This window comes from Triplophysa rosa, linkage group LG11, assembly GCF_024868665.1.
Source record: "Triplophysa rosa linkage group LG11, Trosa_1v2, whole genome shotgun sequence".
Classification (NCBI taxonomy): domain Eukaryota; kingdom Metazoa; phylum Chordata; class Actinopteri; order Cypriniformes; family Nemacheilidae; genus Triplophysa; species Triplophysa rosa.
This window is the reverse complement of record NC_079900.1, coordinates 20,485,446-20,512,711: the sequence shown is the minus strand read 5'-3', so window position 1 is coordinate 20,512,711 and position 27,266 is coordinate 20,485,446. Positions and strand designations below refer to the sequence as shown.

General features: G+C 39.0%; 1 protein-coding gene across 8 annotated transcripts in view; it reads left to right on the top strand.

Moving 5' to 3' along the window:
* The first annotated feature begins 5,749 nt into the window (after window positions 1-5,749).
* The window catches only part of baiap2a (BAR/IMD domain containing adaptor protein 2a), an 82,940-nt gene continuing 61,423 nt past the window's right edge, over window positions 5,750-27,266 (top strand). For 6 of the 8 annotated variants that reach the window (XM_057347259.1, XM_057347257.1, XM_057347256.1 and 3 more), the window contains exon 1: window positions 5,751-5,931. In XM_057347259.1, the coding sequence (XP_057203242.1) occupies window positions 5,860-5,931 (72 nt within the window). In that variant the 5' untranslated portion in view covers window positions 5,751-5,859. Of the gene's footprint in view, window positions 5,932-27,266 lie in introns of all 8 variants that reach the window. The other 2 variants (XM_057347252.1, XM_057347258.1) reach the window with 2 other exon arrangements.

Sequence of the window (27,266 nt, the reverse complement as noted above, 5' to 3'; positions counted from 1 at the left end):
CCAAATTTACCCATCATGCATTGCGCGGTACTGTTATTATGCTGACGTGGTGCCATCTGCATTGTACTTGGCAGAAGTGGTTTTGGTTTAACAGATTCGCTAACACGTGTGATTCATTCATCTCGCAGTCGAGCTCTTCTGCTGCTCAGAAGCACAACTGAGAAGCTGGAACTCATGGCAGGCCTGAATTATATGAATTATTTATTTTGAGTTTAATTTAACACTCTGTTCAAACCGATGATTATTTCCATTGTACAAAACGCAATTAGAATATTATAGAACATGTCCCATACTACAGGTTCAAGTCATAAAGGGGAAGCAAATGCATGAGGTCGGTCAATGTGGTCCTCGATTGCAAAAATCCTTAATCACATGTTTTAGTTTTTTGTACAAACCTAATTTATACATCTGCTGCCGTAACAAGTGAACAGCCTTCAAGGGTCAGTTATGTTAATTCTGTTATCAGAATCAGAATCAGAATCAGAAGAGCTTTATTGCCAAGTGTGCTTGCACACACAAGGAATTTTCTTTGGTGTTGGAAGCTTCTAGTACAGACATTCAACACAATGACAATACAATATAATACGATTTACAGTCTAAAAGATTCTAAATTGTGCATATATAAAATAAAGACTATTTTACAGAAAATGGGGGATAATAACATATAAGAGACATTGTACAGGGTAGTATATAGTAGAATAAACATATTAACAGATTGTATGTACACTTGTGCAAATGGATAATTTAGTAAGTAGAGGTAGTGTTATATACATGTATACATAAGATGTAGATATAATAAGGCACTATAGTGCACACTATAGGAGTAGTGGAAGTGGAATATTGCTCTTAAGGAGCAGTTATCTGTTTAGGAGGGAGATTGCCTGGGGGAAGAAGCTGCTTCTGTGTCTGGAAGTCCTGGTGTTTGGTGCTCTAAAGCGCCGGCCAGAGGGCAGCAGATCAAAGAGTTTGTGTGCTGGGTGTGTGGAGTCAATGATGATTTTTCTTGCCCTGTTTTTCACTCTGGAATCGTACAGGTCCTGAAGTGTGGGCAGAGGAGCACCAATAATTTTCTCAGCACTACGAACTGTCCGTTGTAGTCTTCGTAGGTCTGATTTGGTGGCCGAGCCATACCAAACAGTAATTGAAGTGCACAGAACAGATTCGATGACCACTGAGTAGAACTGGGTCAGTAGCTCCTGTGGTAGGTTGAACTTCCTCAATTGACGGAGGAAGTATAACCTCTGCTGGGCCTTCTTTACAATGGAGTCTATGTGGGACTCCCACTTCAGGTCCTGAGAGATGGTGGAGCCCAGGAACCTGAATGACTCCACAGTATCCACAGTGCTGTCCAGGATGGTGAGGGGAGGAAGTGATGGAGGGTTCCTTCTGAAATCCACTATCATCTCCACTGTCTTGAATGCATTCAGCTCTAGGTTGTTTTGACTACACCAGGCAGCCAGCTGAGCAACCTCCTTTCTGTAGGCAGATTCATCACCGTCTTGAATAAGGCCAATGACTGTGGTGTCATCTGCAAACTTCAGGAGTTTGACAGAAGGGTCTGTAGAGGTGCATTCGTTTGTGTAGAGTGAATATAGCAGTGGAGAAAGAACACATCCTTGAGGAGCTCCGGTGCTGATGGTACATGTGCTGGATTTAAATTTTCCCAACCTCACTAGCTGCTGCCTGTTCGACAGGAAGTTAATAATCCACTGACAGGTAGAGGTTGGCACAGAGAGCTGGGTAAGCTTGGGCAGGAGGAGGTCTGGGATTATGGTGTTGAAGGCCGAGCTGAAGTCTACAAACAGGATCCTGACGTAAGTCCCTGGTCTGTCTAGGTGTTGTAGGATGTAATGCAGTCCCATGTTTACTGCATCGTCCACAGACCTGTTTGCTCGGTAAGCAAACTGGAGGGGATCAAGAAGTGGTCTGGTGATGTCCTTCAGGTGGGCCAGTACAAGTCTCTCAAATGACTTCATGACCACAGATGTTAAAGCAACAGGCCTGTAGTCATTAAGTCCAGATATTTTGGGTTTCTTCTGTACAGGGATGATGGTGGAGCGTTTGAAGCATGAAGGGACTTCACACTGCTCCAAAGATCTGTTAAAAATATTAGTGAAGATGGGCGACAGCTGCTCCGCACAGACTTTCAGGCAGGAGGGTGAGACATTGTCTGGGCCTGGTGCTTTTCTGATCTTTTGTTTGCGGAAAAGCTGGCAAACATCCTCTTCGCAGATCTTAAGTGCAGGTTGAATGTCAAGAGGAGGTGTTAATGGTATAGCAGAGATAGGGTCAGGGCGGGTGTGAAGGGTGAGACTCTGCATTTCAAAACGACAATAGAAGTCGTTCAGGTCGTCAGCCAGTCGTTGATTACCCATAGACTGAGGGGATGATGGCTTGTAGTTGGTAATGTCTTTCAGGCCTTTCCACACCGATGCAGGGTCGTTGGCTGAAAACTGGTTCTTCAGCTTTTCAGAGTAGCTTCTCTTAGCTGCTCTTATCTCCTTTGTCAGTGTGTTTTTGGCCTGATTATACAAGACTTTGTCCCCACTTCTGTAAGCATCTTCTTTGGCCTGACGAAGCTGTCTCAGTTTCATTGTAAACCATGGTTTGTCATTGTTGTATGTTAAGCGAGTCCTGGTGGGAATACACATGTCCTCACAGAAGCTGATGTAGGATGTCACTGTGTCAGTTAACTCATCCAGATCAGTGGCTGCAGCTTCAAAGACACTCCAATCCGTGCAGTCGAAACAGGCTTGTAAGGCCCGCTCTGTTTCGCTGCTCCATCTCTTTGCTGTTCTTGCTACAGGCTTGGCAGATTTAAGCTTCTGTCTGTAGGTCGGAAGAAGATGAACCAGGCAATGATCAGAGAGACCCAGAGCTGCTCTGGGAACAGAGTGGTATGCATCCCGTATTGTGGTGTAACAGTGATCCAGAATGTTGCTGTCTCTGGTGGGGCATGTGATATGCTGCCTGTATTTTGGCAGCTCACGGGAGAGGTTTGCTCTGTTAAAGTCCCCAATAATAATAATAAGAGAATCCGGGTGTTGCTGCTCCGTGTCAGTGATGTAATCCGCCAGCTGTTGCAGCGCCGCGCTCGCACAAGCATGTGGAGGAATGTAAACATTCACGAGAATAAATGAGGAAAACTCGCGTGGCGAATAAAAAGGTTTGCAGTTGATAGAGAACGCTTCTAAGTACGAAAAGCACATCTTCTTCAGTGTTGTTATATCTCTGCACCAACCTTCGTTTATATAAAAACATAATCCACCACCACGTGTCTTCCCTGTTGACTCGGCAATGCGATCCGCTCTGAACAGCTGAAAACCCGGCAGATGTAACGCGCTGTCCGGTATGGTGTCATTGAGCCATGTTTCTGTGAAACACAGCGCAGCGGAGTTGGAAAAATCTTTGTTTGTCCTGGTTATTACGAGCAAAGCTGATTATTTGCCTGTATGTGTGCTGGTGTCGTGCTGAGGGCCGTTTGTAACAGCATGTTTCGGGAACTGTTGGACATTGTTTCAGGATTAAAAGATTATATACATAAAACTCTTACAGCGGACGTGCTTCTGTCTCGTCCTGGGCTACACCATTAGGACTAATTAAAATCTTCAGAGCCCCCTCGAAATCATTCGTATTCGTGGATTGGGTTGTGTGCCGTTCAGAATTCAGTGGAGAATTGTTACTTATATCCTGAATTTGAATTGAAGGGATGCTGTTTTTAACAGTACATCGGATGTAAGTGACACATGTGATGAATGACACCTGTATTATTATGACTTTGGACATTGGACATTTTTCTCTTCCTGGTTTTGATCGCTTCTAAAGTGTTACTGCTTTTTTGAGATTTCCGGCCTAACAGCAAATCGATGAACTGCTGGCAGACTCTTTTCCACGGCACGATAAGGGGGCTGTATTAGCAGAGCTGGAGGCTATCATTCAGGTGCGGACACCTGCGCTTGCCAGATATCCCATCTTTATCACTGCTGACCAGTTGGGTTTACGTCTGGTCTTGTGCTTCTCTCTCAGTCTCGGGCAACCATTCCAGGGTTTCCCTAAAGGGTTAGACAGATGTTGCTTTTATTGCAGTCAAACGAAACACTGTCAGAGCATGACGCAAAACTTTTGTTTGTGTTCTATTCTCTTTGTGCTCTTTGTCTCTGCAGAGAGAAAAGAGACACAAATCAAGCTGAGGAGAAGAGATGCTGGCGGCATAGCAACACTCTGATGTTTGATCTTCGACACTAGCAACCTCACTCAATCCTTTTTTTTGGTTTGTTTTAATCAAATGGAGTACCTTGGGAATTTATTGTAGTTGGCAAGTTTTTATGGGCTGTATTCTCTAATAGCCTATATATATATATATATATATATATATATATATACACACACTAATGAGGAAGTATATTGGAATCAGGGCCCCCATTTAGGATGGAAAGCTGGGTTATTTTGGCTTTAAGAAATGTCATTAAAATGTCTTTGGTGGATATTAAACATTTTCTAGATAAGTGTGTTCACAAGGTGACGCGCATTGAGTTTGTGGTTGTTTCGTGGAGATGTGCGATGTCATGTTCTCACCAGGGGCTCCTTATATCAGTCATTGATGCGAAATAAATCCGTGCTGACAGATGCAAATGGACAATCCTCTCATGTTTGTATTTAATGTAAACCCTCTGTTGATGTATGGAAACAAGTGAAAACATTATTTTAAAAAACTCAAACTTTATTTACAAATGTTTCAAAAATCACAATTATTGTGCATTCCAATTCATATCAATGAAACTGTTTTGATTAAGTAATTTGATTTAGTAATAATAACTAAAAAAATACAGTTATCTAACACAATAAATCACAATAAAACATGGTAACACAATAAAAAACTAGATTTTTGAAAATGTAAGTTATCTGTTTTTGCAAATAAACTCTTCAATTATATCAAAATGTGAGTCTCTTTCATGCTGCAGTAATAAAGATTTTTACTGTGATTTTCAAGGTTCACGTGATCATTCACGTTTTTTTAAAATTGTGATTCTTGAAAGAGACGTTGACATTAATACAATTTTAATTTAAAAGTTATGAAAATTTCTATGGTAAGAATAGATTCATTGATTTAATACATGGGTTCAATGCTTAAAGTATTTGTCAAAATGTATAAAATATTAAATCCATTATATATATGGAAAAAAAAACAATTCACTATATATTATATTAGTGTATTTTAAAGATTTTATATAGATTTACATTTATGTAATTTGTATAAAATGTTCTTATGACTGTTGTTTTTGGAGTTTGGGTTCCTCACCACAGCAGAGCAGTGCAGTGTTGGCTTGCTCACCGGGAGACTGCATTTATTTATTTATTTATTCATTTATTTATTAGATATTATTTATTATAATGATCTTGCTTGGTCCATAAACACCATGCACTTTACTGTGTTTTACGTTTCTGTGTTTTTCTTATTTGCTCCTGTAAAGCTGCTTTGGAACAATGCACATTGTGAAAAGCTCTATATAAATAAAATTGAATTGAATTGAATTGTTTTTCTGTGGTTATCCAAATAACTACAAGATAAGCAATGAAGTTCAAGCAAGGACTGTGTGTACATGTGTACCAGAAGGACACAACTTCCTTTTCTTCGGAATTAAAGTAGGAGAACCAAACTCGTCCTAGTCACGCCCCGCGAGGCGGTTTGTGCACACGGGCGGAGCTTCCACATAAGCCCCACCCCCACCCCGTTCCCTCCGCACGCTAGTGTTCAGCTGAGATCAGACTCCAGTGGATCGGAGAGGAGATCCGCAGCTGACATTCACCACACAAGACACACTGTTCGGATAACACATCAGATTCAACCGAACACCGTTTATGGTTTTAACTGAAGATTTCACAATGTCTCGCGCCGACGAGGTCCACCGCATCACGGAGAATGCCTATAAGGTAAAGTACATTCAACAAACTAATGCAAGAAGTTGTCGATCGCAGGTGTTGAGCTTCTCATTAGCATAATGCGATAAAAGTGCCACGCGCAAGTGAATTCGTGTTCGGGGCGTTGCGTGAAATCGTTATTTTAGTGGGGTTTATGTTTATATTTATGTTTATGTTTACAACTATGAATGAACTCGACGGGAGAACGAGTTTGTTGTTGATGTTGGTTACAGCAAATGGGATTTAAATGCAATTCTCTCTCTCTCTCACACACACCCTCTCTCTCTCTGTCTCTCTCTCTCTCTCTCTCTCTCTCTCACCTATCTATCTATCTATCTATCTATCTGTCTGTCTGTCTGTCTGTCTGTCTGTCTGTCTGTCTGTCTGTCTATCTATCTATCTATCTATCTATCTATCTATCTATCTATCTATCTATCTATCTATCTATCTATCTATCTATCTATCTATCTATCCAGTCTTCTATAGGTTGCCGTGTTTATGGCATGTGCCCTGTAGGGCATGTCAGTATACTGTTTGGGAGGGTGAGACTCGTGTATGTTGCAACAGGTTTTGTCAATGCATGTCAGGTCAATCTCACTATAGTCTCTATAGATCATCCCTGTGCAGTTTTTGTTCTGTCACTTAAAAAAAAAAGTGAATACTCGCAACGGCAGAAGGATTACAGCTCTCATCAGATACTTAAGCCTGTTAAATAGGCCACCTGAAGTCCAACACCTAAAAGGAGGACAAAGAAACTATTCTGGTTTATCAAGGACAAGCGGATACGTCCTCTATCTGCGGCGTTGGTTTTAGGCAAAGCAAAACTGTGAGGACTGGCTTGCGACGCCGTTCACATCACATTTTTATCGTTTTGCCTGTGATTTACTTTGTAGTTTTCCTTGTCGGTTTACATTTGATAAACCTGAAGTGGGTTAGACCTCATGGGAAGCTTTAAATTAGACCGCTGGCTGTCTGTTGGTTATCTGCCCGGTTTAACACACACAGTCGCGCTGTGCCAGTTCCATGTTGGCATCTTTGTTGTGTGGCGGTCGTTGAAAGCAGATCGCTCGTCCACATCCACCCACTATTCAGATCATCAATGGAGTGTGGTGTTGATAAGTGTTCTCTGAACGTTTGTGTGTGAGGTTGGAAAGATAAGAGGCAAACATCAGCTGTGGTGGTGGTGGGATGTCAGACATCTGCTGAAGTGCCATGACTCAACGCCAGGGTGTGACTTTACCAGGGTGGAGGTGTGCACGCATATGTGCTCCGTTATTACTTAACTGTGCACACAGAACACTCCCTACCTGCAGGTCATGGCAGTGATCCTGCTGGAGTTGCCATGGGATTAAAACAAGCCTCACCTGTGAGTCATAGCCCTCAATCAGTCAGACTCCTGACACCGGGGCCCAGTCATCCAGACGGTGCCAGGCTGTGCCGGATCTCTCGGCTCTGTTATATCCCATCAGCCTCCAGACGCAGACGAGCTGCGAGTACCAACGACGGGGCTGACGACACCCTGGCCAGCTGGAGGGTGACATCAGTGGTGTTCGCTCACCTGGGTGTGTGGGGTCAAAAAGACACTTAGCTGCAGTCTACGTGAAGAAACATACTGTACACAAGCATGCAAATGTAGATGCAAATGCATGGAGAAGCATGTAGTTTCGGTGCACATGTCGAATGTGTTACTGCGTGACAATGCAGACGGTTTTTGAATGTGCTAAAAAAGCGCTGGGTTAAACTGCATGTTTGCGAACAGACACCATTTTGTTGAATTGAGTAACACTGAGAGATGTCTCGCTGCAGCCTGCGTTGGACATCCAACCCCACCCACATTCAAGTGAGACATCAGAAGGCACATGTCTCAAGAAGCCACGCCCATTCCCAATACACAACTATGACCCCCCGCCCCCGATCCGCCCAGATATGGGCATGGCCTTTAACGTCACATTTGGCGGTGCGTTCCAGACGGGATATATTGCCCTTCGAAGGGCACTTCAGGAAGATGCCACCACACAAAACGTCGCTACAAATAAAGAGAAAATGACGTTTTTATTGCTTCTTTCGCCAAGTGAATTTTAAACGAAGGCATTAAGAGACACGATTCCCTTCAGAGTTTACACATCAAGAGCTTTACTCTATGAAGGGTGTAGGACATAGGGTTGCGCCCTTCGGAATGGAATGCAGGGTGGATGTAGGCGGGGTTGGATGTCACGTGGGCTGAGTTGGAGCCCTACTTTGGGATAACACTCCCTCTTTCTAGGACTCCGCCCACACCGAAAAAAGCATGAACTGCTCTTTATCCCTGGTGCTCTTAAATTGTTTCATAAATAATTCATGGATGTTTGATGTATTTGTACTATATTATTTTATGAATATTATAATTGTTATTTATCTTATTGCACCCATTTTTTTGCTTGTTTTATACAAAGTACACAAGGTTGTTTTGAGTGTGTGCTATGTTATTTCAGGATGTTGTGCCAGCATTGTCCTGCCTTTCAAACTTTTAATAAACTAAACTAAACGATGACACAAACAAACCTATCGACATATGACATCAAAGTGTTGTGAGAGGAATTTGCTTTCGACTTGCTCTCACGGTTGGTCCGCGTATAAAGTCGAGCACTGCGTATAAAGTCTCTAAAGTTGTCTTGTTTTCTAGTACAAACATGTAAAAATTCTTAAAGGGGTCATATGGCGCGAATACATGTTTTTCTGTGTTCTATCTAAAAGCGAATGCTCACCCTGACCTGCCTGAAACGCCTCGTGTAACCACACCCCCACAAATCTACATCAGTTCGTGGTATGAGTTGACTAAGACCACCCAAATGTATACACAAGTAAGGTGGGCGTACCTGTCAGTCCAATTGCTTTGGAACCTGATGTTTGAGGCGTTACATTTCCATCACACGCTTGCAGTATTCGCCCAATCACTACGCACTGGTTAACTGGCCAATCATAGCACACCTCGCTTCTCAGAGCCATGAGCTTTGTAAAAAATCTGCACGTTTCAGAGAGGCGGGGCAAAGAGGAGATACAAACATGCACGGTATGTGGAAAATACAGCGTTTTTTAACCTTAAATCATGTGTACACATTGCATTACATAAACAAACCATAATGTTCGTTTAGCCGTGTCATATGACCCCTTTAAATCGAGATACATTTACTACGTAAGATATTTAGTCTTGTTTTATAAAAGAAAATATAGGAATTAAGTAAGTTTGTTTAAAAAAAGCTTAGGAAAGATTAGGAAAAGTTCCTAAAAGTTAGGAAAATAAACTTCAATTGGGCACGTCAAGTTTATTTTCCTTACCCCATTGCTTTTGGGTTGCCTTGTTTCTGATTGGTTAAAAACGTCCGCCTCTGTTAGAATATGTGGAGATTTGTGTCATATTCCCCCAAAACAAAGAACATAGGTAACATGAAGTTTACGCTAACATGAGAAAGCATTCTTAGTTTCACTGTAAATCGTGTTCTGACACATTTCAAAACGGAACAATGTGTTGCATTGAGCTTGTGTAGCTTGAAGGATTTGTGTAGTTTAGTAAGACAGACTAAGTTTCAGGCCCGGAAGTCAGATGAAGGAAATAATTGTTGATTGGAACTCCTCCAGCGGTTGTTGGGCGAGGCGTGTGATGGGGCAGGACATGTCTTGTCACGTCTTCAGGTGAGACCGTGTGCGGGGAGTGTCTCAAACACCTCTCCCAAATAGTCAAGATGGTTAGCCGTGTGGAAACCCATAGGTGTGTCCAGCTGTTTTTTCTCTCTCTGCGTGATACTGGAGAACGCAAATGACAAGTGAAGGCTTCTGTTACAGTATAAGATGCATATTACTTTCCCATAAATCTGCTTGATGAAAGGGTTATCATACCCGACAGGTGTGAAATTTCGTTTATTCGGAGACTCATTTCATTACCGAGAGCCAACTTTAAAAAAGAATTCGCAGTTGTTCGTGTGGGAAATCTGGACAGGTGGTTTCTTAGCAACAACATGACTACTAAATGTTTCTGTCATGTCACTTCGGTGAGACACACAGATTGCAGAGAGATACAGACATTGGGGACACGTACAGTGATATTCATTCATTTTACACAGAAGTTCATGTTATGGAGCTATATGTGCTGGTAGATTTTCATTTTAGGTGTTCATTTTGTCTATGAAAAGCTTTGGGAAAAAAAATTGTTTACCCAAACGTAAAGTCTGTCAGTGTATACTTACCCTCATGTCTTTTATAACCTGTATGACTTTCTTCAGTGCCACACAAAAGATGTAGTTGAATGTAACTCAATCTTGAGTTCCACCAAACAGCATAAGTAGGACATAAGCTTGAGGAAATAATGACAGAATTTACGTTTTGGGCGAACTGTTTCTATAATGTTTTTTTGTATTACAAATAAATCCTCTTCTGTGACACTAATGCATACTAGAGGCAACTTTAAACTTTTGAGATGTGTAGTAAATGTCTTTCTCTTTTAAAGTTGGATGTGCTCATGTAAACCACCGCAGCTGTTCACTTTTACCAAGACAACTTTTAAGTGACGTGATATACTGACATCTTCTATTACTCTGCAACTGACCAAACAGAATCTAGTTTTCCAAAGTTCCAAGATAAGACTGATAGTACAGACTCATCCGGATACTGTGAGTCATCTCAACCGATGCAGATTAATACTGGAAAATAATTACATCTCTTACAAATAATTGCATGTTTGTTTGAACATCATATCTGGGCTTAAAGAGATCATCAAAATCACCTAAAAATTAAAAATCTGTTATCATTTCAAACGTGTATGACTTTCTTTCTTCTGCAGAACACAAAAGAAGATATTTTGTAGAATGTTGGTAACCGAACAATGGCAGTGCCCATTCACTTCTATTGTATGGACACAAAACCAATGCAAGTCAAAGGGTGCCAATTCACAACATTCTTCAAAATATCTTCTTTTGTGTTCTGCGCAAGAAATCAAGTCATACCAGGGTTTTTCCTGGCTCAAAATGAGGCAGAGGTGGTGCCATCCTGATCTTGTACACACACACGTAGGCCTACCGTACCTTTAAGTGGCTTAAAGCGACAACGAGCAACTTTTTGACGTTAAAATAATGTCTCTAAAATTATTTTAGTGGTTGGACAACTTTTAACTGGACAAATTTTACTGCCGTTGCTACCTGAGCAGCCTCCTATTGGCTGAAATTGCACTTGTAACTTTGGTGATCTGGCCGGTACAAGCCCCGCCTATCCCCTGCTTTACGGCATACCTCATGTTTCGTAGCCTGGGAGAAGTTAGCCAACAGCAGAGCTAACAGTAAGACGAAACTATCCAAAACATCATCATGGCAGAGCCAGCCAAAAAACCAAAGAGGGTTTTGTCGGAGGAAGCAAAGAAAAGAAAGTGAGAGAGTGATCGGACACGAAGCCGGTCACGAATCAATATCGGACGGGCTTACACTTGGTGGCGCGAGCAGCAAGAGGCAACGGGTTGCAAAAGGGATGCAGACCTAGCGGTCCTGTTCCTGGATTTGTAAGTGTTATTTGTACATTTTTTGTTACTGTCCTGTACTTTTGAACGTATTTGTTATTAGTCTGTGTCATTGGCGCAACACCGGTTCGCACTTTATAAGCGTAAGGTATCTGAGAGATAATATATGGTTGCCGGTGTCGATAGCTAGCATGTTGTCGTGTCTCGTCATGAATGTGTGTAGTGCTTGTAAATAAAGACTAAACAACCACACTAAACGTGTTGTGGTAAAAAGTAGCAGAATATTTTGTTCAGACCAGTAAACCACGTGAATGTTGAACAGTTCAGTGGTTGATTAGGCTAATGTTGTCGTTATATATATGTACATGCTATGCGCTGTTTTCATACCGAGTTGACTGTAGTTATAACATATATTACACAAAACACAACGCCTGGTCGCGATTGTGTTTAGTGACTTCCGATATAATAACAAAAGAAAAGTACTATAGGTTACAAAACACATTCAAGTCCATGCGTTGTGTTTCGGGTAAATACAAATGTTCCATGTAGCTAGCATGCTCTGTGCTAACTTCTAACAATCAGCTGCTACCCCCGAGTCTACTTTGAGGTTGTAGTATAGCCCTGTAGTACAGCCCATAGTGTTGGCACCCGTGTGGTATGCAATGAAGATAAAACGCTGATTTCAAAAACAGTACAGTTACATATACAGTTTATGAATAACATAATATAACTTTTTTTTTTGGCCAAATTTACCAGAATAAGTTGGTAACCTTGCTTCGAACACGTAGGGTTGACTACTTACGATACATAAATCTTTGTACTGATATACGAAGAACATATGGTAACACAAACTACTTTACCTGATCGGTGGACATAGTTTGAACGACGTATCTGGGTCCGTCGGCTTAGTAAACAAAAACGTGTATTGAGCTGCCACCGGGAAATCTTTGCGACAGTTTTTACGACACTGCATACAGACAATTCCGCTAAATCACCACGTGGGGCAACAGTGAGCAAAAGTTGCTCGTTGCCGCTTTAACCAAAGTGACTTCGAGTTTGACATATTAAAAGTTCTAATAAAATTAGATAAAAATGACAATTATTAAGTTATATAAAACATTACTTTTATTCAACCAAACAGAAATGTTTTTTTAATCAAATAAAGCTTTTTTATCATTTCAACTAACTTTTCAGCCCACAATAGCCAACTGAATGAACCAGTCTTTCTAAATGAGCAAAGCTCATTCACATCTTGCATTCTCTGTGGTTCACTTTGAATGATTCAATGATCGCTTATATTCGCTAGTGACTGATAAGTTCAATAATTTAAATGAATCTGTTCAAATGAGTCATTCGTGTGCGAGTCGTTCTAAACGCCATGTGCATTCATACTGGCGAACTCGCTGTGTACAGTATATACGCTGATTCAACGATCCAACTGCACAGCTAAAGACATTACAATGATGTGCGTCATGTTAATTTAATAAATTTCAAGAAATTAAACGTACTTGGATGCAAAACAAACAGCCGTGAAACACAGGCTGGCTCTTGTTCTGCAACTCTTTTTAGCGCCTCAGTGTGCTGATAACGAAACAGCGCCTCCACTGTGGCGTAATGTCACAACTGCAGTTACAAATGACTGTTAAGAGCACGCAGCATTTCTTGTGAAGACTTGCAACATAATTTTGGCGAGAGCCTGAGGCGGCACGACATTTGACGAAGGCGGCCGCCTCCAATTTCTCTATGCAGGAAAAACCCTGCCTACATTTTTAAAGTGACTTGAGTATATTACATTTGTATTTATGGGTGAACGATCACTTTAAAGCCGACCTGTTTTACCACTCATGGAAGGTTTGCATTTGTTACAAATGAGCTAATAAATGTCAGATCAATACTTAGTGTACAATAATTTACAAGTAGCTGTGTGATAAGCAACCTAATGTACAGTTAGCAGGTTCTGATCCTGATCACCTTGTCTGGGTTTATTCTGCGATAACCACTGACTGTTTGTACATGATCCCTAATGTAAAATCCCCCATTTCACAGCCAAACAATCAGTGTGTTTGCAGTTATGTCTCCATCAGTTTAATGAACCACTCGCAATATATTTAATAAGCGTAAAACAACTTTCCTCCGTCACCTCAACACAAACCTAGCTTTTGTTGCCATGTCACATCTCCCTAAGCCCAGAGAGACTGCATTTATCATAGATTTGCCGACAGTCATTTGAAAGGGAATTGGTTTTATAAGAGAGAGAGGGAGAGAGATTCACTCCGCACACCCACACGCCTCTTGGTCTGGGGGCGGATGGCTGTGAGCTGTTGCCACATCTCATTGTCTGAGCTCTCTCGCTCTCTCTCTCTCTCTCTCTCTCTCTCTCTCTCTCTATGCACAGAGCTCTTTAAGTAATGTTCCAGAGTGCTCATAAAATATGCACCTTTTTTAAACATTAGCAACGACACGCATCGGATTTATTGCATAATGAATCAACACATTAAACCTGGCAAGGTTAGCTGAGGGGAAAGACTTCATGCCGATGGAATGTGGGATAGTTTGGCTTAACGTATCCACTAAATGAAGATGTTAGGCTCCTATTCGCCTTCAGATATTTAAAACCTCTTGATAAACGAATGCCTTTTATTGTGTCAGACCCCTGTTATGACAAGGATAAATTGCAAAATGAGTAACATTTCCATGTTTTACTTTCCATGGAATCCGCAACACTTGCCTCTCTGTTTGAAGCATAAAATAACAGGTTACTTTATACTTATCTTTTATGTGGGTTGAAGTCAAATGATATCTAACTGACATTTCTTGTGATAAATCATTGATAAGCTTACGGTTGTGAAGGTTTTTGCAACTTTAATCGATAAACTAATAAGTAGTAATTTGTTAGTTGTAGAAATGACACTACAACTGAGGGGGAGCAATTTGTGTAAAATTGATATAAATAATTTATCCAATAATAAATCATTCCTTATTATTCCTTATCCACATAATAAGGAATGAATGTGTCTTTAATTGAATCTGGGACCGTGGGGGACAATAAAACTATAAAATCCGTATCTAAAAGGCATTTGAACAGTCGTGAAAAACCCAAAGCATCTAAAGACTGTTTTAATGTGACCTTAATAAAAACAAAAAGAAGAAAGTTGACATTTGATTGTTTTTAAACCAAGCAACCCTTGGGACATCGTTCTTCAAATGATCAGAATTAGTTTCTTGTAAAAAGGAGATATGAAGGGTGGTCGTGAAAATAATGGATCAATGTGGGAGAGAATAGTGAGGGAGGGAGTGGGTGAGAGAAAGAGAGAGGTTTCTGATCCTTGTGGAAATGGTCTGTAATTGCTGTGCAGAGATGTGGGCCTGTAATTATTTGGGGAGGAGGAGCGGGTGGTAGGTCACGGAGTCGGCAGAAATCCACTTCCTCTGCTTCTGAATTCAAGACTCTTTTACAAGAGGTTGGTTACACTCTTGTAGGCATAAGGAATGGGATTAACGCAGGGCGAGGGTACTTTATTTCTAACCTTTTTTTGTTGGATCATTTCTTGGCCTTCAAATGACTCTTTTCCTACAGGAGCTCGTTTTCGTTATGTCCGGGTCGGGGAGGTCACCTCAGCGGAGACAAAAAACAGGGCAAAATTGTATCGCGCCTCTCTGAAGGGGTCAACTTTAACCTCTGTAACTCGAGGGAAGCTCTCTTGTGAGCGACCTGCTCTTATTTTCCTCTGATAAAAAGCTGAGGTTGTCTCCACTTATCTTCTTAGAGGCTGAGCTTGATGCCCAGCCACTATTGTGTGCTTATAGGATGGAGTGGGTAAACAAACCTGGTCTGGGTGATATATTGATATTACAATCATATCACTACTCCTCTATGTATCTACCTTGAAATGGCTTAAAAAATCCAATTAGAGGAACAGTTTTTCTTGGATTAGTATACTAAATATATGCCTCTTTACTTAATATAACAACAAATAAATGAAGGTACTATGTAATGCAATTAATATATATTATTATATAATTTATTATAATATATAATTTTTCTCAAACATTTCAGTGTAATTCCACATGATCACGTGTTCATCATGTGATTATTGAATTTAGTTCATAATAATTTATTATTTATAATATCTGTCACTCATGGACATGCTGAGAAATATAGCCTGCTTTTGAGGATGTAATTGAAAAAAAAAAATGTACATCCATGTATTACATTCCAGGATTTCCAAAGCAAATTATTTATTTTCTTTTTTGAGGAGCAGATTCAAATTTCTTAAACATGTTGTACTGTCCAATTCTCTTAAATCATGTTCGTCCTTCAGATGTTTTAAGAAAATTGGATAATTGGGGTGAGACTTTATTAGAAATGAATAGGATTGAGAAGAGTAGCCACTGTGTGGTTTAATGGAGAGGGGTTGAAAAGTACCTTGTCATATTTGTCATATTTAATCTCAAATTATGGAGATATGAGGTTTCAAAAAGGACAGCAGTGATTTGTGATTCTGAAACCTCGTAAATCCAAATGAGCTGTTTTTCATGAAATAGAAAAAACACTGTACTTTTTTAAAAGATTTTATACTGTTGTTACAAGCGAATTTTAATACTTTTTATTGGTTAGATATTTGCAAAACCCAGTAACAAATATGAGTAATAATGAGGAGGATGTATGGTCAAAAATAAAAATCTCAAAATATGGAGATATGAGGATTCTAAGCGGTTATTTGTGATTTCAGCTGTATTCATTGAAGAAGTCAGTTCACAGGAACGTTGTTATCGTGATGAAAGATGAGAAGGACAAACATTTGGTTTTAATTGGAATGAAGAGATGACTCACACACCGTAAGAATGGGAACGCGCATTAAGAAAGTAAATAGGATAAACATTTCACGCTGAGTTTAAAGTGCAGCTATAGTTAATAATGTGCACATACATTAAAACTTGCATCTACTCTGCTGCACTGTGTTCTGAATGGAGTAGTTTAATGATCGGAGGACACGGAGTCCGTTCCTAATCAAGTTCTCAAAAATAAATCAATCTACATGTAACCTGCAGAGGGAAGACACACTCTCCGATGTTTCCATGGAAACCCTGAGTGAGCTGCAGGAATATGAAGTGTTGTCACGGGGTCAGGGGGTTACGTGTTAAATGTGCCGTCGAACAGAATCACTCGTGATTCCTACCCAATCGCTTTGGAGCAAAGACAAAACCAACACAATCTGTTCTGCCCGGAGACCTCTGCTACTGATCACAGTGAATTCACACCTGGCTTTATTTAATTGGACTAATTGAATCTAGATGCACCGTCATCCCGGCCAATAGTGTGGCATCGATCGCCCTAGCTATTTATCGTAGGCTGCCAGAACAAGCATCCTTTCATTCTTCTTACATAATGTTACATTCACTCTATTAGTCATACAGCTTTTGTTCTTTGCATATTGTGTGTAATTAGATCTATTTTAAATATATTGGCTGGACTCTAAAAACTTGAATAAAATGCATTTGTGTACATTGTAAAGAAGTGCAGTATATATTGGTAAAACTATAAGCAATGCATCAAATGTTGATTTGACATTTTTAATATGTTTTCAAAAACTCAGAGGATTGTGTTCGCATTACATAACTACAGGAACTCCCCCTCCGACACATACATCAAAGTGTTATTGTATTCATAATATATACTGTACTTTTTTTATTAAAGCGGAGGTGACACACGCAGTTTCTGCCAATCTCATATTTATCTTGAGGACCTAGAGTAGTACTGCATACTTTGTATCTTCGAGTCTTTAGTTTGATCACATTTATAAAAGACAGATACAGCAGTATGGTTATTTCCGAAAACAGGCGAGCCCTGCGCGAGCACACAATACATCATCGCATTGTACCTGCATAACTGTTGATTCACTATAAGTTTGCGTATCTTATGCACGCACGCGCCGATTGCCAACAAAACACAGACATGTGACTCAGTTTCTCTTACCTTGTGTGCTTCATGATGGCATCTTTTAGCGCTGGGACCACTCCATCTATCAGTTTCAAATGATCTCCAAATCCAGCATTATATCCACCGTTTACATAACTTTGCTCACCCAAATGCAGTGAACAAACAAACACAGCTGAACTTCTGTGACGCTCATTGACGGAAGTGCTCTTTCTCCCGCTCTCGCTGGTTGACGCGTGGTCGTGCTTTTCCGGGAGAATTGCCCAATAAGGGACTAAGAAATGTTGTTACATAACGGAATTTCATGTTCGAAAAAAACTTTCCGAAACCTTTACGAACCTTGGGGGAACATTTCGAGCACAGAAAGACATACGCCCAACTTGTTTTTGACAAGTTGACCATGTTAAGTATGAGAAGCCAGCACATTTTTGATTGTAAAGAAGTCAGAATGCATTAAACACTGTTGATTTCCCCCCTTTTAAAGGGCATAAAGTGAAGAATTGATATTTAAACTTTTTATTGGATACTTATAGAGGTCGACCGATATTGGATTTTGCCGACAGCAATAACTAAGGTGGGCAGTACCTGCCCATAATGATTAATTAACTATAGTTTTTTTAAATTCTGAATCAAAACATAAAACTAAGTAAAATAGCAATGAAGTTTATTAGGCTACAACAGATAAACAGTATTGCCTGAACCATGAAACTGTAATGTTCCTTTAAACAAAACACCTACATATTAACTATATTTATAAGTATTCAACTCAACTGTATGGTTTAAACAAAAGTTATAAGTAGGTGTTTTCTACATGGACTATTTCAAAAATGTTTCTTGCATCAAATTAATGACATCTGAGAGATCAGTTGTAATATTTTACAATAAACATTACAATACAGTTTTTACTTAGACATAGCCTTGGTGAGCATAGTCTTACTATTCTTGAAAATACTATTCTTTAAAAGCTGCATCATAAAGGAAGACATGATATGTCCATGATATGAATGGTGTCATCTGCTTCTATGTGCAGCGAAGTCTGGGATTACTATAATCATAATGATTAACATAAGAATACAAAGCTCATTGACAAACTTGATCTCTTAGCAATATTTATAAGTGTGTGCCTAATGCCTATAGATTCTCCGCAGACTGCGGAGGGGAGTTTTACACTGGGTTCACACTAAATGCGAATTAAGCGTTTTGCGCGAGTAAATTAGATACAAAGTCAATGCAAAGACGTGTATAGAATTGAACTCGCGGTAGGCGGTGCGAATGCCGCGAATCGGGCGGCGCGATTGCTGCGAAGGCACATCAATCTCGTCTTCCGCAAGGTTGAAAATATTTATCAGATCGCGTCACTCACGAGAAAATAACGAACATTTCCCGCGAGTAATAAAGAGCGTGGAACGCGATTGTTCGCGGTTTTGGTGTGAACCCAGCATTACTGTGGCACATAGGTATGCTGGCTCTCTGTTAAACACTTCGTGAGATTTACTTTATCGACTTATCGCGCGAAATATAAACATGACCTCTGTGATTTTGGTGATATACTATATTGTCGTGACTCGTGTGTGTGTGTGTGTGTGTATATGCGTGTTTCTTCAATTAAAAATAAATGTAATTAACATTTTAGCCGATCGTGTTGCCTCTGTAATCTCTGTATCTGTTTTCTGTTGCGAGGTGGGGGTCACTAATTTTTGCTTGTATTTTCTCTCACATTGTCCTTACCACTTAAGTTAACAGGCTACTAATGTTACTAACTGCTGTTCTCCGTTAATGCAGCATACAGTCAACAAATTAATTCATTTTTAACGCAAATAGTGTAGCCTATTCCGCTCTGTACATAGTATAGTCTCGCGTGTGTGTCTCCACAGGCTGTCAGTATTATTTTTTTTCACCTCTAGAGGTCGCTGTTTTACTCTCTCATTGCATATCACAGTAAAGCTTTCCCTGCTGCATCTGGATGAAACGCAACCAGAAAAAACTATCTGTGGGGATATTTGCCAATTAACGATAGTAATTGTTATCGGGGCCGATTAATCGGCAAAAAAGATGAATCGGTCGACCTCTAGATACTTGTGTCTTTTGTCATTATTGCTGTTGCAATTATTTATAAAAGCTACTCATGGCCAAAGCTACAGTGTTTTTCACCACGTTTACGGGTGTTTAGGCAGTCCATGCTAAAATTACTGTAATGCACTGCCTCTTGTGCATTATTACATTAGTAAAGCACAGGCCAACAGAGTTTGGTGTTTCTGAGTATTGCTGTTCTCTAAATGCATTTAATTTGCTTTATTTCTATTCATTTTGCACTGAATAGAAATAGGTATCTTTGTTGTGCATTCAATGTTATGCAGCACGAAGGGCTCTTGTCATCTCGCGTGTCTAAATACATGGTTGGATTAAAGTTGGAAATAGGGGTGTGCGAGATATATTGTGTGCGATAATAGCGTAAATCTTCTTTTAACGATGTGCGAAATCATATTATCGAATATGTCACCCCTTTTTTAAGCTCCACTGAAAACAGCACTCAGTGTTCACAAATACTTTAGTCAAGCACTACGTGTGCACATTTACAGCGCAGTTAGCATTTTCGCAAATCCTAATGAGAGCATGTGTGAACGAGCCATTCGACTTTGTTTAAAACAGTTCCAAAGAACAGAGCAATACAACTAACATCATCTAAAATTAAAACCATAAGCATCCCACACAAGTTTGCTTTTGGTAGGCGACTTTTCTATTACAGGGTGCTTCTTGCTTGTATGCTGCACAGTTCACCGTACACCAGTGATGTTGAGTTTCTACTTGAATGATTCCATTTAAAGACCGATTTCTTAAAGGGATAGTTTACTCAAAAATCATCATTTCTGTTCATTCAAATATAATTTATTCTAACATCGTTTATGTACTCTTTTGTTCTTGAAAACCTGTATATGACTCTTCTGTAAACACATAGAAGATATTTCGAGAAATGTCTCAATGGTTTTGTGTCCATACAATGGAAGTCAGTGGGGTTCAGTGTTGTTTGGTTTACATCGTTCTTTAAAATATCTTCTTTTAAGTGCTGCACAAGTAACGAATGAGTGAATGATGACGGGATTTGATGAGAAAATCTTTCTCATTCTCTATTTAATAATATCAACAATGAATATCCTGGTAACATGTAAGATGGAGCTAGTACAACATAAGACGTAAGATGCAAAATATTGCCTACTTATTGTTATCGGGAAATCCAGAATATATACAGTAGATATCATTTTTTTTGGCAATATCGCACACCCCTAGTTGGAGACGTTCGGTCCGCGTCCAGATCTGTGTTCGGGTCAGTTTAGTGGTGTTTCTCATGAAGTGCATTCTGAAAATGATAAGAGGAAATAAGAGGATCTCTATGAGGATGCTTCAGCTACTTGCTCTGTGTTTCCAAAAAAAGGTTTAAGCAGGGTTTGAGCACATGATAAATGAGAGAATGCATGGATTTTCTCTGGTTGTTTTTAACCATTGAAAAGTGATTAGTTAGTGCTTTGCGTGTACTGTGGTTTGGACCTTTCTTCACTCATTAAATAGGCCGATGTACAATATTTAACCCTGTCAAATTGATCTTCGTTGGCTTTGCGCAAACACACACACACATTTCTACAAGCTGCCCTCAAAATGCGCTTCTCTGAGGGGTCACAACCTTAAAATGGGTCACAGGTCACAGAGTCGGAGAATAAACAGTGAATAAAAGTGCTAATTGCAAATAACCGTATAATCATTCATAGTTATTTTTTTATCAACTTTTGTTGAGGAAAGAATAAACGATTCTTACATATTTTGTTGTTGAGGTCAAAGGTATTCTGTATTCAATCATACAGTGAGAAACAATATTTATCAACACAATACTTGCTCAAGTGTTTATTTCATGTATTCTGCTGGTAAATATTGTTGAGCATGTGCAGTTCTTAATATATTTTTGTGTTTTATGTTTTTTTATTATTGGATCTATGCATGCTTGCACACAGTCCAAATTAGCTTGTTCACATTTTTCATCACTTAAACAGAATGAAAAAGATAACAACACAGAGACAAGATTTTCTGGAGATTGGATTGTGTATCTAAAGTAAGCCAGTTGCCTGGCCAGAAGGAGATAGAGATGATCCCTTTGATGCGATTAGTACGGGGTCTTGCGCTAGTCATTATACTGATACAGTCGTCACACTGCACACATTCCTCACGGATAGCACACAACATGTGCTCCGTCTGCAGAAAGCCTGTGTGCATCAGATTAACACTGACAGCATGATGTTGTCAGAGGAAAGGCCAGCTGTTGTTGGCTTCTGAACATTTGTAATGTCAATCATTGATCATGCACCACATTGCTGGAAACTCTATTTTTGATGTCGGGAGAAACACACTTAATGTAAACTACATTCTAATTACAGTGCTTGCGAAACAATTCACTGTATTTATATCACTCAAACACTCGGGTGAGGGGTTGTTTTACAGCTCTAACCTAAAGTCAGCTCGATCTGCTTATATAGTCAGCTTCTATTCTACTTTTTATTAGCAGTTATAGGGTAGCTGTCCGTTAAGTTGATTCCTGTCAGTTTAGTAGCCTAATATTTTCATTGTGGATTGTGGGATTGACATTGTGGCAAGCCTCAGCAACTCACGTTGCAGATTTTTTCCACTATTTTTTTACGCAGCTAGTCGATGAGGTGTAGATGTAGAAATGACGCTCGCTCATACTGTACAACACCTTTCATAAGAACAACAGTAGGGTTAATGTGCAAGTTTAATAGAAAGTGTGATATTAAAACTCAATGATCATCACTTTATAGCACACCTGTTTCGTTGAAAATCTCCATCACTGTTGATGCGTGAAGTACAGGTATGATCTCTTACTGCACTTTTATGCATATTCACACTTACTCTTTATACATGCACTGTAAAAAAATATTATAGAATTTTACTGTTTTTTTATTTTTATTTTCCACGAACACTCTTAGAAATAAAGGGATGCCACATAGATTCACAGCGATGCCATAGAAGAACCATTTTTGGTTCCACAAAGAAGCATTCAGTCAAAGGCTCTTTAAAGAACCATCTCTTTCTTACTTTTTTATCATCTGAAGATCCTTTTTCACCACAAAGAACCTTTTGTGAAACAGATGTTAAAGTTTCTTGGTTCTGCTATGGCATCGAAGAACCTTTTAAAGCACCTTTTGTTCTAAGTGTGTATAACGTCCAAAAAACGATAATTTTACGAGATTTTACTGTGTTATTAACAGATTTTTCAAAATTACAGAAAAAGACAGCCAATTTACAAGAAAAAATGTGGAAAACGTCTCATTTTACAGTACATTTCTGGCACCCCAGCTGTCGGAAAATTTCTGTTTCTTTACTGGATTTTTTTACAGCCTTTTTATTAAATATGGTCAAAAACCATCAGATTACAGAAAAAGACCCCACATTTACAAGAAAACAGAGAAAACCCATGTCATTTTACAGAAAGAAAACTGTTATTTTACAGATTATTTCTGGCGCCCTAGCCCTATTTCTATTTTTAACTATGTATTGTCTAACTTTAAATACAGTCTAAATTGAGAAGGCCTATGTTTTTTTCTGTTTTGCCTACATATGATGTTAATGTTTTGGAAACAAGGTTCCTTTTGCAGGATTTAATTTGTTTAAACTGCTCATATTTCCATAATCGGCAACATGAATATAAATCGGCATGATTGCATCACATTGCTCTGGGAAACATGTGAGATCATAATGCAGAATCTCAATTGTTTATTATCAACTGCTCTGAAACAATTGTGAAAAAACGCTATACAAATACAGTGACTTGAGTGAAGTGGACATTTTATAGATAAGGTAACAGAGCTTTTCTTTCTTTTTAGAAATGAATTTCAGGTCCTGGCACAGCAGATTAGAAAAATACAGTAGGAGCATGCGTAGTTTCATGACAACGGCAAAGCTGCATTTCATTTCTGCTGAACCAAAGGCTAAATCCATAACACATTCCTTTTCTGCCTTGCAAGCACTGCTATTTCTTACCAGAAATGCAAATCTAGTTTACCTTTCTGCCTGCCAACAATACTGTTTTTCTGAGGGTGGCTGCAGTATGCACAGTAATATTGATTTCAGTTGACAATATCTGACAATAACGTGCCTTTTTTAATAACAGTGTGCTTGCAAGTATGTAGGTATGGCAGACATGGTATAAACTAAAGTATTGACTACAGGTCGTTGAATTATTGAAATCTGATGCAAACCCAAAGTGTAATGATGCATTACCACCTCAGGGTGTGCATTAATTTTCAATAAATATCATACATAACATTTATACGCTGTAAAGTCATGCACATAATAGCAGTTTATCTGAAACTCTTGTTCTAATGCCCAGCAAATAATTATTTGGGTGATGATTAGACCAAAATTATTTATAACTACAATAATGTCTCGCAGTCTGTTCCTGGCCTTATTTCCTCTTAGATGCTTTTTACAGCGACATTCTTTATAGTGCTAACACTAGTCTTCTTTATTTCCAAGCTGTCAGTGGTAATGCCAGGCATTAAAATCAGCTCTGGGTGCACAGCGGTATCGTAAATGATGGGGGACACGGTGCAGTGGTTAGATTAGCAGGTAATCAGAACATTGTCAGTTTGAGCCCTGCACATGGTGTGTTACCTTAAAGGGGCTCCCCTAAACCCCTACGAAACAAAAATATATGGGAATATACTGGAAAATATACTGCAATGTATTAAATAATCATACATTTTCATACATTTCATATGAAGAGTTGATTTGCAAAAACAGAATATTTTCAAAAATCTCGTTTTTTACTGTGCATTTCAAGTAATATCAACTAAACTGGGTAACTTGTAGGGCTGCTCAATTATGACAAAAATCATAATCACGATTATTTTGGCCAATATTGAGATCCCGATTATTTAACATGATTACTCACTAAGTTTTAAAACAACATAGAAAAATAAAAAAAACTTTGCTTTTAAACTGTGAATTCAACTGAAAAATAAATGTAAAGAAATAGCACAGCTGAACTACTGTAAAGGAAGGGGGTGCGCTGTGGATTTATACCACAAGAAAAGAGATGATCCTTGCAAAATGGAATGCGGCAATAATAATTGTTTTACGTCGATTATTTTGTTTTTGTAATTGTTGAAGGCCAAAATTGACGATTACAATTATTTTCGATTAATTGCACAGCCCTAGTAACTTGGGTTGTTTTGATTAAGAATACAGCTAACTAACACAATAAAAAAATTAGACAATATTTATATTATATTATAAGTACCTATATGTTTTTCAATAAATAAAAAGCAGCAGTTCTTGATGTATTATTCAATATATTGTTATACTGTAATATACAATGTATTATTCCTCAAGGTTTCTCAAACGGGTTCACGAACCCCTGGTGGTTTGTAAGGGAATTGCGAGGAGTTGTGGCAGTTACTTTAGAAAAAAATATACTTTCTATGCATAAGAGTCAGGACTGGTAAGTGATGGATTGGAGGTTTGCGATCACCTTTAAGCTCTGGAGCAAGTCACTTAACCTCAGGTTGCTCCTTCTGTGGTGAATAATCAGCAGATGCAAATTCCTTCAGCCTCAAGTCCTCCTGGCAATTCCAACCAATTCCCAGAATATGTAATGATGATGTGATGTGCGTGATTTTGGTACAAAAGAGACACTTTTGTTTTACAGAAAATGTGTAATGATGACCAATAGCTCTTTAATTGCCACGCCAATAAAATAATGTCCAGGGTTTCCCACTGGGGGTTTCCCCGTTATGATATTGTAATGGCATGCTCACTCATCTCATGAATGTTTGTTTCAGCATGACTCTGAGGCAGTGAAAGATTCAATTAGTGAATAAATCCATTAATGCACCCCATAGATGAAGTTTCGCTAAGCTTAGCAGTAAACAATCAACCGTTCATAGCAGATGAAAGGTCAAAACTTTGTTACAGCATGTCTGTTTGAATGCATTTTGAGTGCTAGTCAGGACATGATTGGTAGGCTGGAAGCTTAGTAAGAGCTTAGGCATTCCCACCCATTTTACCGCACATAATTCAGTCTTTCATGTTTCAAGGACATTGCGGGGAAACTTAATATCTCAGTTTGTTTCTTGCTTTTTTTATTTTTATATTGCATTTCAGATTTTGTTGCAGTTGCTGCAGTTACTCATGAACACCTTTTTGCATAGTGCAACGTTTTATGCCGATTTAAACTTTAACCAAACGTATGCTCGCTTTTCTGTCACAGCTTTTGTCATCGTTTTCATGCCTTGTCACTGAAGTGAAGGTGTTGCACGCGTCCCCTTTACCGATAGTCCGGAATAACCAAGCTCTTAGACACAAAGCGTATGTTGGCCTCGTATTCCAAATAGTTCTCTCAATTAGGCTGGCATATGTAGCACACGAGGACTGGGATGATAAAATTAGCAACGCTGACAGAATATAGAAAAGAAACCATCCAAAACCCTGGCCACTCCTTCTGACCTCACTTGGCTCTTGACACATGTGATTCATGAGAACAGGGTGCTAGCTTTACATCTTGCTAAATGTGCCTAGCATTAACAACAACAACGTTAGCAAAGAACTGCTGAAGTTTGTTTAGTAGAACAGAAGCTGAATGATATTAATAATTGCCAGAGGTGGACGAAGTACACAACTTCCTTACTTGAGTGAAAGTACAGATACTACTGGTCAAATATTACTCCACTACAAGTAAAAGTTTTAAAGACAGATTCTTACTTGAGTAAAAGTACAGAAGTACGTGCTTTTAAAAGTACTCAAGTATTAAAAGTAAATTTCCTTTATGTCAGTTGTGCATTGTTTTATTGTCTATACCTTATGCCTCTGAAGCAACCTACTGAACACACTGAGTAACTCACAGTATCAGTGGTATAAAGGATTAGTTCACTTCAAAATTTGCCCCCATTGACTTTCCATAGTAGTTTTTATTCCTACTATGGAATGTCAATGGGGGCAAATTTTGCAGTGAGCAACTCCTTTAAGAGCTTTATATGTTTAGCGCATATATGTTTAGTTTAGATATAATCCTGTATGATCATTTAGCCTAATTATCCTCATTAGCCCCCTAGGCCTATATGTATTTATGAGCAGTGTTCTTTTGTTTTGTATATTCCCTTCACCAGTTTTAGCAGCAATTTACCAGTAAGTAGTAAGGTTCTTGTAAATAGTAAAGTGAATGCATGTGTTTGTTGTATTTATTACCATTTGTATTACCATCATTTAACTACAAACATGAACTATAGCTATAATGAAACTATGGTATTTTTAGTTGCTGTGGATTTTACTAAAGATTATTAATTGCAGTATGGTTCCTATATATAGAAAATGGTAAATATGTGGATACTGTGGTTTTACTGCAAATACCATCCCTGCAGAAAAAAACCAATGAATTTTTGAATTAGAATGAGATTTTTAAATGAAATTCCTCTTTGTAGTGTGTTTTGGGTTTTATTCCAATAGGATTTACCATCCCACCAATAGAATCCATCACATACAAGTAGACAACAAGTATCCATAGTACAATTCCCATTATAACCATTAAATCATTACATGTTATGTTGTATTTTGGGCAGGGTTCTGTTGTTTTTATTTCAACAGGAATACTTCAACTATAGTTACTTCAGTAAAAACATCATTCATTCTCCAAATCGCTTTAAATGATATAGCAGCAGATCAGAAGTTAACACGCACGCGCAGCTCAAGGTGTATGTGATGCTTATTTACCGTTTAGCCGTTATGCCGATCATTTTCATGACAATGTTTCTACGATCTTTGACTGATCGTAACTCACAGATGATCAATGGTGCGATGAATGGTGTAGCGGCGCCTACGTTTACTTTAGTTTAGCGGGGAAGATCCCAGAGTTGCCAGATTTGCGTAAAAAAA